The following is a 15,402-nucleotide window of genomic DNA, read 5'->3' on the forward strand; positions in this document are numbered from 1 at the left end:
TGTAGCTACTCTCTTATCTTCTGGGTTCCTGAATGATGCTGAAACACCGAGGAGATGTAGGATGTTCTGTACCCTTCAAAGAGAGACATGAGATTTCGAGAAATACGTGAAGGTTACATTTAAACTGACTTGCTAAAGTTTTATGCAGAGGGACAAAAAATTTGTTTTAGTTTTTTTTTAAACTAATTTTTATTACACAGGCCGTGATATCATGTTAAAATTGTTATAAAATATAGAAGCGGAGAAAATTGGAGACGGAAGAACAGATAGCATCGCACTAATTCTTTAAAATTAATTGCATATTAATGGAATAACAAGTGAAATACCTCTTTTCTGTGATGAAATACACGTATGTGTCTTAGGGCAAAAATTTTCGATTTTTTTTGTCACTATAAAAGCACAGAGAGAACGGGCGAGAATTTGAGGAATATTGGGACTGCTCATTTAGTGTATTTGATGGTATTTTCAGATATTTAAGCTCATTTAAATCTTTATGTATTTATTTGTTATATAGCTAAATTAATTTGCTGCATCAAGCATGGCCAAACATGTGGTCTGAAATAAATTAATAATTAATTACGATGTTATATGTAGCCTACTTAAGTGAGCAAAACGCACTTAATGAGACGGGTTATTTTCTGCTAGTGTGAAAAAGGATGCATCCTGAAATCAAAACTTCTTCAGGACATAAGTTTACGAGGCGTTTTTTTTAATGTAGGCTACAAATAATTTGAAACTTTAAACCATGTAGGCTAGAGAGAGAGAGAGATCTGCTGCGTTTACATGTTTTCGTGAACCCCTTAGATACACTGCGGAGATAAATATACCCCCGCGGTATATTAATATTGCATATTGTGTATGCTGGATAAATGAGATGTTTCAAACTTACAGTGCAGGTCAGCTGCCATGTACAAGTGGCAGAAATACCTGCCCTGTCATATCGCTAACATGGAAAAGTCGCGAGCACCTTGTAGATCACCAGTATTTGCAAACCAAACTGCCGATGTTTTATTATTAATTAGAGACAAAAATCCAACGTCTTTGGGCATCTAATTACCCTACATGAGATAAAAACTCGCATTCTGAATAATTTATTTTATGGAAAAATAAATATGTTGCATAGCATAAGCAATATGGCAAAAAAAAAAAAAAAAAAAAACGAGGATAAAAAAAATATATCGGTCAAAATATCAAGCCCGTTTAAATAATTTATCATGCATATAGTTATAAATGGAGTGTAATAAAGAGCATTGTTTTCTACCATAATATAGCAGGGCTGCATAAAAAATCATTTGTAAAACAAGTTCCCTCATAATAATTAATTTGCTCTAGCCAATTATCATCCTCTTACACAACAAAATTCTATACAAACGCAAAAGAGGCGAACGTATCACGAAGCACGATGCCATCTTAAACCAAGACTAAAATATTAAATAAACGACTTAAATTATTAAAAATCATATTTTTAATTTTGCCTAACATATAGTTATTATAATCCTTCATTTGCTAGTATTTTACGTTTCAGTATGTTATGTACATTTGTCAGGCGAAAAAACACATGCACATCTTCTGCTGCTTGAAATATCACCTCTTCCTCTTTTTCTTGCTCTCTCTTTCACACTCGTTTTAATTCATCCTAGTGCATTTTCATCACATTTTAGTTCTATTTTAATCTCAAATATACACTGATGGCAGGATATGGGTTTTATGGGTAGGGATGAAGTAAAGGGTGTTCTCTTAAGAGACAGTAAAGTGAGTGAATGTGGATAAAAGAGCAAAAGTGAGAGCTTAATTTGATTTGCAACTTTCATGTGATCCTGTAAATAATATCATGTGTTGGCTGTGGTGATGATGGGTGGGTGTTTAGGGGTGAGCTTGGTGGGAAGTGCAACCTTTTTTGGATTAGTCCTAGTCCTGTCAGAGTAGAGAAGGAAAATCATTGTTTGGACAACATGCATTGAATTTTAGCTCTGCAGAAATGAGGATTCTTGCATGATCCCATCCTTATTACCAACATTATTTTAATAAATAATCACAGTTCAGAAACACTGCACAGTTTTTATTCAGTTTAAACTTGTTTGCATTCCTACACAAACTGGACTGATGTAGTTAGCCGAAAGGGTTTGTGATGCTCAGGCAGCTCAGGGGTACGTTTGTGGGGTCCATCTCCCCCCGAGCATTTCTCTCTCTCTCTCTCTGGCCTTCTCTCTGAGCCTAGGGGTGAGTGAGAGGGCCGCACAGCTGGGGAACAGATTTCATTTGACCCTTTCACCGATTCTGTACCCCTACACTGTAAAACCTGGCAAAGTGAATTATGTCGCCTCTGTTTTGTCCACTGGTGTGTGGGGGGGGAGAGAAGGGGGGTCAGACTAATGAAGTCCAGACCCCATGCTCTAGGTAAAAAAAAAAAAACTGTATATATGAACGGAAATATACATATATAAAAAAGGAAATTTGTCTCCACACTCCTTTGTGTGTAATTGCATGATATGCAACACCAAATATGCAACAATGACATTTAACAATACAAGAAATGGACTTAGCCACTCAGAAAAACGGCAAGTTTAAAACATTTCCGCTTTCTTAAATACTCTAAAACATTCACTGTATCACAAAACACACCTGATTTATAGGGTCTCACTCTGTTCTTTCTCAGTCAACGCCTGCATGCTGGAATGTAACACAGAGAAACAAGTGTTTTAGAAACAGCTGCCCAATAACATGCTAGTGATTAGCGGCCGGCTGCAGGGCCACCTCGGTAATGACCCCATTAGAAATGTACAGGTGACCAGCTAATGATTTCAGCTGTAGGCCACTAACGCTTTTAGAAAATACTGTAAGTTTTTTTTAGAACGGAGCGGCAAGAGTGAGGGTAAGAGAAAGGAGTGCTATATTTTTTATTGTGTGTGTGCAGGTCTGGCAGGTGCAGTCAGGGCTAAACCTACAGCAAACGGCAAACATGCACAAGAACAATACTAATAAAACACACACAGACACCACAGTGTAGGGGTAGCACTTCACACACACAACTCTGACTCTTATGTAGAGATCAGCTGAGGAAAGACATGTGACCAGTGCATTGATCGAGGCATCCAAAGGAGAAGAGTTGCAATGAGGCCATGACTAATTTTTGATGGAAAGAAAAACAAATATATTGCAATTCGACGGGATGCAATAATCAAAAAGGAATTCACTGTGATTAAAGAAAAAAAATCAGAACGTAGCAGTGTAAATACCTGTTTCCTCCATGCTTTATGCACTTGATGCTCTTCTGCATTAGACAGGCAGCTTTATTCTATGTCAAATTTTCAATTAGAGTGTCCTAATCACATGAAACATTTGCCTGTAATTTAGCCGTCCAGCTCCAGGAAATAACTTCTAACTGTGCAATGGTTTAGTTGTCTCGGTGCAATTACAAACAAATTAGAAATTAGCTGGAAGGGTTTAGCACTGGCTGATAATATGCTTTTACCATTAAAGAAGAAGTGTATTATGATTCCGACGTGTGACAGTGTCTGACAGTGCTGTCAGCTGTTTGAGTTTGTTTTTGTGTGTGTGTAATAATCTCAACTGTTAAAGTTAAAACTAAATCAGCATTATAGATCATTAGATTTTTGTTGTTATTATCATTATCAACAGCAAGGAAAACCTGATAAAACCTGTATGACATGATACACTTGTAGAACATTACTTTGCATTGTGTTCATGAGTCTATGTGTATTATGTGACATGTCGTCGTTTTGTCACAGCTGTGGAGCGTTCCAACGACAGCGAGCGATAAACACACGGGGCTGAATTTGATTAGATGTCTAATCTGTGAGAGAGCCACGAGTCTATTGACTCAGTTCCTCTCGTGCTGAGAGTCTCATTCAGTGAGCAATGATAGCACATCAACCCCTCTGACGACACAGGCCATTCAGCAGAGCACCTTCTTTTTGTTCAGCAAAATACTGAAGGCAAAAGCAGCATTTTCTGTGTGTGAAAGTGAATATCTTTACTGTGGATTATTGTTTTAGTGTGTGTGTGTGTGTAAATTCAGATGTTGTTCAGGATGTTTGAAACGTTTAAAGGTATAGTTCACCTTCAGTTGTTGGTCCCTTACTTGCATTGTGATTTATTTTTTTCTTCCCCATACTATTTTAAACCACTGCATGATTCCATTTAGATTGAGATTATCCCAAATGAACAATGCTAAAATATCCCAATGATTAGGGACATAAAAAACAAATATCTAGTTTTTTTTTTTTTTGTACGTTTAAATTTTCTTTGTTTTTCCTTTTTTTTAAGTTTTAAATAAAAAAAAAATATTTTTTGATTTTATCAATATAATAATGAACAAATATACTAATTTAAAAGAAATATACATATATTTATTTTATCACCATCCAATGAGAAACACCTTATCACAAGTTTAAAGATGTACAAACCACCTCAGGTTATAACTTTGGAACTTTACCCATAATTCTTTATGTCTTCTTTGAATGTCATTGTGTTGTTTTTTTTTTTGTTTGTTTGTTGTTTTTTTGCATTGCATTGCATTGCATATGCATATTTCAATGAAAATACATAATTTGGGGTTTATATCAATCCATAGAATAATTTTTTTCAGTAAACAGAAAACCTGACCTAATTTAGCATCAGAGGTTAAGGGAACAAAGTCAGGAACAGGCATGTAAAGACACCGTCTACTTTCTGATGTCTGTAAAAGTGCTAGTATGTTTATATATTTGTGTGTGTGAGAAGTAGTGAGCATGCCGTGGCTGTGATGCAGGCAGCTGGTGATGTATGTGCCAGCTTATTGCTGGGAGACGTGACAGACAGGCCGTTTGTGTTTGTGTGGCAATAGATTTCATGGAGAAATGACAGGCCTTTCTTTATGCAAAGATCCTCTCGGACACGTTCGCTTTGACTTACGGCCACCCGTTACTGTGCAGCAGTGACAGATGCCTCTATTACTCTCTGCACTCTGTCATTCCAGGAAGGTTTTCCTATGATTCCACATCATAACATCCAATTAGCGATAAAGAAACAAAGATGCCGACTATCCATAAACACAATCAGCACATCTGGCGCAGCGCTTTTACCTCAGATAACAGCCATGTAAAATACACATTTTTATACTTTAGGGGGATCTAACTGCCCATTTCGACAATTTACTATGCACAAGGCTTGTGTTGAACAATTAAAGCACCGCACACTTGAGTCGAGAGAGAATAAGAGCTACAGAGATGACATTGCAACAGGCCAAGTGAACCCAAAAAAAAAAAAAAAAAAAGACCCGGTTTGACCACAAGTGAGATACGGGTTTCAAAACAACCTCCTCTTCTCTCTCTCTCCTCCTCTTCTCGTTCTGTGTCTGCTCTCCTCTAATCCCAATATGCTCAACTCATTAAATCTTATTACACAGCTAATAAGTGCTAACCAAACATACCGCTGCCATGCTGACTGCCTGCTGCCACCCCTAACACTGCACGGCACACACACACACACACACACACACACACACACACACACACACTCGTAAGCATGAGCAAGTGTATGCTGCCACAGTAATTGTATCTTTCTGCATAAATTACTCCCCACGTAAACACAGAGTATGTGCATATCTTATTCAAAATACTTGGACCCTGATGAGCACAGGAAGGCAAGCATGCTCTGTTTCTCCCCTCCTCTTCTCTCATTTGGTCATTTATTATAGTAAAGGTCAAATTAAATATGATTCCCTTATGTCGGTTAATTTAGAAAATGATCTCCCATTGCAGACTTCTGATGAAGGCAGTGGGTTTATCCACCAAATCTCAGCTGATGCCATCCAGCCTTGTAACCTTTCTTTTTCGTCAAGACCTTTCTGAGAGGGAAACTGTCAGGATGGATGCAACAAATGAGAACAACAAATTCTTAAAAAAGTGAAAACGAGGAAGGAAGAGCGCAAGCGAGAGAGAACGAGATGAACATTTACTTGTTGGATCAGCACGCTGGCTCTCAGCCAGGGCAGAGATGATTTTTCCGCGTCACATTTGTATAAACAGAGTGCTGCTGTACGGCTCATTAGTTCGAGAGAGAGAGAGAGAGAGAAAGAGAGAGGCGAGCTGTAGTTAAAGACTTCCCTCTGTCACAGTCCATCACAGGCGTGATTAATGTCACTGAGATCTAGGGCTTGTAGATGCCACCCATACACTACCTGTGTCAAATATCTATCTTTCGCAGGCATTTTAACAGACACCTCATGGTAAAGTAGTTAGAATACTGGTTAATACAGTTAATACAAAACTGATCCACTACACGTTTTGAAAGAAATCAATGGTTTTATTCAGAAAGGGTGTCCTTATGTGATCAAACGTGACAGTAAAGACATTTATAATGTTAGAAAAGATTTCTATTTTAAATAAATTCTGTTATTTTGACATTTTTGTTCGTCAAGGAATACTGAAAAAATCTATATATCATAGTTTCCACAAATATATTAAGCAGCACACAGTTTTCAATATTGATGATAATAATATGAAATGTTTACTGACACTAAATCAGCATGTTACAATGATTTTTGAAGGAATGTGTAACTGGTGACTGCAGTAATGGCTAAGCTTTGTTAATAAACTAAGCTTTGCATCACAGGAGTAAGTTACATTTTAAAACATTAGAATAGGAACAAAATAGTAATTATAATATTAACTAGCTGTTTTTACTGTATTTTATATAAAGTAAGTGCAGCCTTGGTAAGCATGAGAGAATACTTATGAAAACATGGCACATATTTATTGACCTCAAACTTTTGAACGCTAAGTGTACATTAAAGATAACATGAAATCAGAATTTGAAGACCAAATATTCTGCTTTACTCTGAAATAAGTCAAGTTATGGCAGTTAAATGTGTTGTAAATGACGTTATTTGCAGTGTTTTCTGTCTAATCTAAAGATTAAATATTTGCAATCATTATGATCAATCAGTTTTTTTTTCACTGTGAGATAATTGTTTTATTGAGATGTACATGCAAAGGCATCACTTACCTCTTTTTACTCACACACATGTCAGCTAACTCCTCAATAACTCAGCAGATCCCACTGTGTCTGTGTATTGGCAGTTCTTCTCCTCTGCATGTTCATTAGCGGATGATTTCAGAGTTTGAGTCTTAGTATCCATTTCCCTCAAGTGTTCAGGCCCTTGAGCAGTGAGGATTTTAGCCTGGGGTTACTTTTTTCATTTAACATAATTAGACTTTGCTGTATTGCATTAAGGCTGCAGTGTGCAAAGAGCCGCAGACTGAGCCACCGCTGCATAGAAAGACAGCGCTCTTGTATTCGGAAATGTCATCATTACAAACCCTTCAGCTCCTGCTATGAGTGGTTTATTGTTAAAGCAGTTCTGTGAGACTGTATTTATTGATTCAAATAAAAGTGGAGGGTGTTTTTACTTCCAGAATTGTGTCAGAACTAGGGTTGTTTCTGGCTAACACGTTTTTTTTTTCCCTTTTATTTCTCTCTACTCTGTGGCGAGAACATGTCAAACAGTGTGTTTAACGGAGACTGTTGTAAGGCCGTGTGCTGAAGCCATCCGTTAGTGACTGATTTACACATTTTTGCTGTCTATGTGTGTGTGTTCATCACCTCAATAGCAGTTATTTCAATACAGAGCGTCCAATCGCGCCTCTGCCTCTGACTGCTGGAGTGGATATGGCAGCAATCAACATAATTAAAATAATAACACTAACAAGCTTTCTGAGTCGATCGTTTCCTGTGTGTAAAGATCCGTGCCTTTGCGAGAGCATGCGGGAACGATGTCTCTCTCCCTCACCCCATCAGAAACCTGATGCCTGGCTGTGTAACTGAGCTGATGGGGTAATGGAGAGGAGCTCATGATGCAATACGTGTGTGTTTAAGTGTGATACCGTCTTTTTCCTCTTGCTCCCCGCAAATGTGTCGTTTTGTAATTCTGTCTTCCTATGCGAAGGTGATAATTTGTGTTTGTGTATGCTTGTGCATTTCATGCAGTGATTTAGGCCCAGACTGTTGATGCATCCTACTGTGTAAAATGCTATATTTAATACCAAACTATTATATTTGTAATGTTTTATAATTTTTTTATTGTAGTGCGATACAATAATAGTAATAAGTATAAATGGAAAAAAATATAAATGTATATTTATCTATAATTATAATTAATTCAGTTATCTATAAATTACTAAAATCTTGATGTTTTGATTTAATGGACAAGTAATCTGTTGACTACCCAACATTCTTCACATAATATAATTATATAGTTTACAGTATAATTCTAATCTTTAAAGCTGTTTTTACTTATTTTGCATGCTTTTTTCTTATTGCTTTTAGAGGGCATCTGTCAGACTTAGCACCGCCCTGACCAGTCAGACTGCTAAAGATCTTCACTGCGAATCAATTACTACAGATGAAGAAGATCATATTTCCCATTTACGTTGAAGTCATCCGCTTTAAAAGTGCTCCTCCCTCAATCCCCCTCCCACAGCCTCTTCTGTGAAAGCTGTTTTTGCCTTCAGTGTTGTAACCTCAACTTCACGAATGAGATTTCACCAGGCTCGGATACAAATGAAGCATTAAGCCCTGGTAATAGTACTGGGGAGGGGTCAGGCTTTATTAATGTCGTACCGGGGGAATATCTCAGCGAGCGGAGACAGAGAGCAGGCCGCTTTCCAAAACACTGACTCCCCACCCCGAGCGCAGCAAATGAACAAATATTTATGTATGAGCATATTTTAGAGATTCAGATGTATTTTAACCCACCTCATCACAGTAACGAGTAAATAATGAACAGACTTAACTATGACAGATGCAATTTATGTATGTGAACATTAAACGCTTTTTAATTTGATGATTTAAGGAATCATAAATATTACAAGCCACTTGTTTTGACTTGAAGGTGATGTCATTATTTTATTAATGATTTGAAAAAACGTTTTTCCTGTCCCATCTTAATATGCAGTAATGTACTTGCAGTACGCTGCCATGTGTAAGTTTGGGGTTGGTAAGATGTAAGTCAGTTATTCTTAAATAGGATTATTTTTTTTTAAAATCAAAAATACAGTAACACACACACACACAGGAATATTATAAATATTTTTGCAATTTAAAATAGCAGTGTCACTGTAAATATATATTAAGATGCTACTTCGATGCATTGACATTGATGAAAATAGGAATTTTCATCAGCCGTTACTCCAGTCCAGTGTTCAGTGCTCAAGAAACATTTCTGATTATTATTAATGTTGAATACAGACGTGGAAAACATGATACCTTTTCCCAGTATCGAAAAAAAAACCTGCATTTATTTGAAATATAAATATTTGTAACATTATAAATATCTTCACTGTCACTTTTGATCAATTTAATGCATCTTTACAGAATAAAATAATAAAAGAATGTTAGTGTATAAAGCCATTTGTAGACTGATTTAATTTCTACGAAAGAGACGGGGACGGCATCTGTTTGGCAACCAATGGCAGATCTGTTTGTTTTTTATTATATTGTATTATTTAATTATTATAATAATATTATGTTTAAAACATTTAATTTAATCAATATAAATAAAAGTATTCCTTTGTTCAATTATAATGTGGTAAAATACAGTGTTAGATTAAGTGCTTGACTTCGGTTTCTTCTTCAGGAAAGAGATGCATACATTACCACCCTATTGAAAATAGACCACATGCATTTGAATCTTCTGTCCTTTACTTCAGGCCTTCCTCTCTCTCTGAGGCCCATGTGTCCACTGATCCAGGTATGGACAGATGATCAGCGTTTGCGTCAGTGGACCAGGGCTGATGGTTTGACTGATAGGTGGACGTGCAGGGTTGGTGTTGAGGTGTGGGCCTCCTCCTTTCGGGCTGCGCAAAGCTCCTCGGTCTCTGTCAGTCCATCGTTTGCCACGCGTTCTAATCGATGCTCAAGTGTGAGAGTCAGGATAAAGGCTTCTATCGCTTGAACCCTGGGGAGGCCCGAGCAGGTTTGACTGACAGGTGAGGGAAAGAGGAACGCCGCAGTTGCCAAGGCGAGCTGTACCCAGTAGCGATTGGCAGCTGCAAAGGCAGACGGTGCCTTCTGGGGTCCCCCGCTCAGTGCCAGATTCCAATTGTTGAGGTGGCAGAGCAGAGAGGGGCAGACAAAAGAGTTCATGGCACACAGGGCATGAGAAAAACAAGCCAAATATCTATTTTCTAACACCTCAGTTATTTCCTGTAATCTGACATTGTAACAGCTCTAATCTCCTGTTTGTGTTTCCTGTAGTCTTTATCTTTTCACATATTTAAAAAATTGATCAATGTCATGTATTTATATGCATTGAGATATTATTTGTGAAACATTGTGAAATCGTGTTTCTGCAAGCTCATATTTCGAATGATTATAGTACATTAATCTCTCTGTGTCTTTCTCTCTTTCGTAGTGGTGTGGGTTTGGCGAGAGCCCATTATGAGAAACAGCCTCCCTCGAACCTGCGCAAGTCAAACTTCTTCCACTTCGTTCTGGCCCTGTATGACCGGCAGGGACAGCCTGTCGAGATCGAGAGAACCTCCTATGTGGACTTTGTGGAAAAAGACAAAGTAAGCAGTCTGTCACTAATAGATGCTGCTACACAACGCAGCAGGATTTGTTATATGCTGGGGTTTGCATACTGATCTTGGAGAACATGCTAAGAATGTACTGTGCAATGGTATAATAAGTTTTTAGGTGCATTTTTGATAAATAAAAAAAGTCATAAAACATTTGAACATTTACCAAAATCCTCTGCAACAATTTTTAATTTTTTACTTTTTTTTTAATTTTTTTAATTTTCTTTCTTAATTTTAGCAATATATCCGAATGTGGATTTTTTTTAAGTTAAAAAAAGTTACAAAATAAACGTAAATACCTCTTTTTGATCGTAAATACATACATTATTTGAAAAACGACATAAAATATTTCCTAAAAAATTAAAGTTTTTAATTTGTGTGTGTATTTTTATTTTTTATTTTTAATTTCATCAATATATATATATATATATATATATATATATATATATATATATATATATATATATATATATATATATATGGTGATAAATAATGGTAAGATATTCTATATTTTAAATCTATTCTTTATTAAATTATATCTTTTCTTTCTTTATGCAATTGCACTGGGTATCAAACTCACATTATCACACAGTATTGTGATTCTCAGTACCAAAAAAATACTTCTAGGGGGCACCGATGAGACCACTTTTTGTCATAAGAATTGCATTACCAATACTAAATGTAATGTTCTTTTTTTATTTGAATTTATTATAAAATATCCACTTTTACTAACATTTAATTTTTGCTTATCGTTTGAGTGTGATTTTCTGGATCATGGGAATAAATCTCACTCTTTCCCAATGCATTACTCAAAAAATTGGCCTTTTCAAGGTACCGCAAACTCCATTCTGGAGTGTAGTCCTGTGTTTGTACTTTGTAGCCCTGTGGTGTGTTTCGGAGGGTAGTCCTGCTCACCCTGCGGTGTGTGTGTCGGGGGGTTGTTCTCAGTAAAAGGTTACAGAGAACAGCTCCGCCCACGGGTCGTATGGGACGGGGGCCAGCTGGCACGGTCAGCGCTCTGTCCTCACTGTCTGCTCACCTCCGCCATAACCCCCACCCAGCACCACCCCCCAACACTCCTCCACTCCACCCTGGGTCGCTGCCAAGATGCTACCATTAAACTTGGCAGTGAGGAGACCGAGAAAGACTGACGTCATGTGTGGGTGTGTCGTGTTCCTGCGTCTCATTGGATTGATGTCACATTAGGGTAAAATAACTCACCTGAAGCCTGAATGTGATGTTTAAATCTAACCCTCACACTTAGTCCAAAGAGTGAAACCAAACTGGGCCCAAATTTGCATGCATTGCAGTTTTTTTTTTTTTTTTTTTTTGCTGGAATTATTAGAAAGTGAATGATTCTGTATTTCTCAACAGAGATTTTAAGTAAGCCTTCAAACAAACTATAACATTTTTACAAATTAATTTTTATTGGTTAAATAGAAGCACTCCTTGGGTAAATATATGTAAATGTACATTACTGTTCAAATGTAAGGGGTCAGTAAGATTTATTATTTTTTTGGAATGGAATTAGTACTTTTTTTTCCGCAAGGATGCATTAAAATGATCAAATGTGACAGTTAAGACTTTTATAATGTCAGTTAAAGGATTTCTATTCCAAATAAATGATGTTCTTTTGAAGTTTCTGTGTATCAAAGAATCCTAAAAAATGTTTAGAAATATATTTATCAGCACATTTCAACATTGTTAATAATAAGACATTTTTCATGAGCCCGAAAATAGAAAGATTCTGAAGGATCATATGACACTGATGACTGGAGTAATGATGCTGAAAATTCAGCTTTGCATCACAGGGATAAATTAGATTTTAAAATACTTTATGATTGAAAATAGCTATTGTAAATTGTAATAATATTTAACATTATTGCTGTATTACTCTACAATTGTATTGTTTTTAAAATCAAATAAATCAAATAAATGCAGTCTTGGTGGGCATTAGAGACCTATTTTTAAAAACATACAAAATGATTACTGACCCCAAACTGATGACTGGTGTAAAGATGTATAGAACAAGTATATAGAAAAATGGGTAGTCAAAGCCAAATAAATAAAATAGTTTTTGCAAGTATTGCCAGGACATTGGTCCCATAATTAGCAGAGCCATATCCAGCAGTGAGTCACAATTCAGGTCTGAAGGTCAACATGCTGAGGTTACCTGTCTTGATGGTCAGTGTTTTAATAGATGACAATTTCTTTTTCAAACATTTTTCATGTTCTACTTGCTTGTGTATTCTTTTAGGAATACAATGGCGAGAAGACCAACAATGGCATCCACTACAGGTTACAGCTTCTCTACAGCAACGGTGAGACCCATACTGCTCCCGCAAACCCTTTCCATATCCCATCAATAACAAAGACATATTGCAAGGCAGAGCGGGGCCAGCTGTAAACGATATGTAACCACAATCATCCAACTTGTCTCCTCACATCTGGGAGAGTATTTGAGAGCTCCATCTGTTTACCCTGAGAGGAGTTCATGCTGCTGAACACATTTGCCACCCTTCCACAGTTTACGCTCATGTCTAATGTCATTCCACGCTACTCACCCAACAAGGCTTCATTTGAGCTCTTAGTTCTTAGTAAACTACACACAGACTGGCTACATTAAGAGTAGGTGCTGTTACACTTGCCATAGTTTATATCGGTATATTAGAATTATTTCTGAATGATAATGTAACACTGAAGCATGGAATAATGATGCTGAATATTCAGCTTTGCCATTACAGTAACATATTAAAATATATTAAAAAAGAAAATATAAATATAATTTTTCACAATATTATGAATGCATCCTTACTCATATTATATACAGTACATTTAGCATAATATATAATATTAGCATAATATACGCTCCATAACAAAACATATGTTTTTAAAGCACAAGTTATCAACTTATTAAACTGTCATGACAACACTTTCATTAATAACAATATTAAACATTGCAAAATTTATTCCATGTTCTGGTCATCTACTTGCCTTCATACTGATCCACAACCAGTGTGACTTTTTCTTCTGTTGACTACAAAATAAGAAATGCTGGTTGCTTTTTCTTACATACAGTTACAGTGAATGAAGAAGAGCCAAGATTCAGAAATGGCACTATAAAAGTTTCAGAAGTGGTCCAACAACTTGGACAATATTATTTAATGTCTTATGAATTCATAACTTTTTGTGTACCAGGATGCACTATTTCTGAAGGATTTAGTGATATCCAATTCATAAACAGATTATTCTTTTGTGAGGGATTCTTTCAATGAAAACTGATTTGTTAATGAATCTGACTGATGCAATCAGTTAGGGTTTGTTACGATGTGAGGGTGAATAAATTAAGTGAGCTATTCCTTTAGCATACATTTAAATGCCACCTTGAAAAATTAAAATTAAAATGCAAGTTTTCATAAAGTGTGGGTAAACATGTGTGCTATAAGAAGAGTTGGAGCCAAAGTCTGAGTTCAAGGCCCTTCTCTACTCCTGCTCTAATGATAACAGCCAGTGGTGAATGATTTGTCTGTAGATGTGGATTCTCTGTCATCCACCAGACAGCAGGGCAGGAGAAAAGTGAACTCTCACACTTTAAGATGGGGAAATCATAAATAATAGAACAACTCAGAAGCTGAGCTGAGTTTGTTTTTGCTAAGAAGTGTTAACGGAATAGCTCAGTCAACATGACAAGCATAACAGAATGCGCATAAACGCACTGTAGGGAAAAGAATAATAAAGCGAATTAATTTCCAAGACTTTCCATAAGAAATGAGTCCCTTTATATAGACTTTTCAGAACAATTGGGCTTTGCGTTTGGGACTGTCTGTTTGCTCAAAGAGCCTTTTAATTTGAACACACACTTGATTCTACTAGTATTTGTGTTGAAATATGGCACATATGATTTATTTATTTATTTTATTATGGAGCTGAGCTGGATTTTATTACAGAGCATAGGAAAAAAAAATTGTATTGGAGATGAATGTTTTTGTATCTGACCCATTTTTTTTCTATGTTAAACCTCCAGGTATCAGGACAGAACAGGATCTGTTTGTTCGATTAATAGATTCCATGACTAAACAGGTGAGGACGGTTTAAGATTCATTCTTTTTCTTTGAAATTCTTTTCCACTCAGAAAGTCCCACTCCGGAAATGTATAAAGTGTAAATATAACCACTTAACAAACATATAACTCAAATTAATTAACAAATTAATAATATTAATAAAGTTTTGTACACCTACGTCTATACTCTAAGTATATACACCATCATAAATCTCAACTGCTTGATTGTTATATTGTCATTGTATATAAATATTTTTATGTATTTATTTTGTCACAAAATGTAACTGTATTACCCAGCTCTTTATACAAGTTTGATGTACAAGTTTGTCTAATTTTATCCACGTACATACAGTATAACCACAAAAGGTTATGTATGCAATGTAGCAATTTAGCAAACCTCAAAATTTAACTATATTATCACCCAGGTCTTTATATAAAGTGGAATATATAGTACTTCCTGCTTTATTGGATACATATATTCATGTAAAGCAATGTATACTATATAGCAAATCTAAACTGCTTGAAGGCTATCTTCTCAAAATGTAAACTATATTATCACCCAGCTGTAATCTGCTAAATGAGAATATATATTATGAAGATATCATAATAAAATAAATAATACATAAATAATAAATGAATTTGACTTGACTAAAAGTGCATGTGATGGACCCCACGCACAAATAAAAGTCCCATTAGAGATGCCTCTCATCATCTCAACTCAGTCCTGCACCTGCGTTCTTCATTCCGTCATGAAATGGACCA

At 36.1% G+C, this 15,402-nt stretch overlaps 1 protein-coding gene across 3 annotated transcripts in view; it reads left to right on the forward strand.

The window, feature by feature from the left end:
- The window catches only part of LOC113057635 (transcription factor COE3-like), a 93,755-nt gene that overhangs the window by 969 nt on the left and 77,384 nt on the right, over window positions 1-15,402 (forward strand). For all 3 annotated transcript variants that reach the window (XM_026225075.1, XM_026225078.1, XM_026225076.1), the window contains exons 2-4: window positions 10,415-10,571; window positions 12,838-12,901; window positions 14,605-14,660. In XM_026225075.1, coding sequence (XP_026080860.1) covers window positions 10,415-10,571; window positions 12,838-12,901; window positions 14,605-14,660 — 277 coding nt within the window. The remainder of the gene's footprint in view (window positions 1-10,414; window positions 10,572-12,837; window positions 12,902-14,604; window positions 14,661-15,402) is intronic.

This window comes from Carassius auratus, chromosome 39 (assembly GCF_003368295.1).
Source record: "Carassius auratus strain Wakin chromosome 39, ASM336829v1, whole genome shotgun sequence".
Taxonomy (NCBI): domain Eukaryota; kingdom Metazoa; phylum Chordata; class Actinopteri; order Cypriniformes; family Cyprinidae; genus Carassius; species Carassius auratus.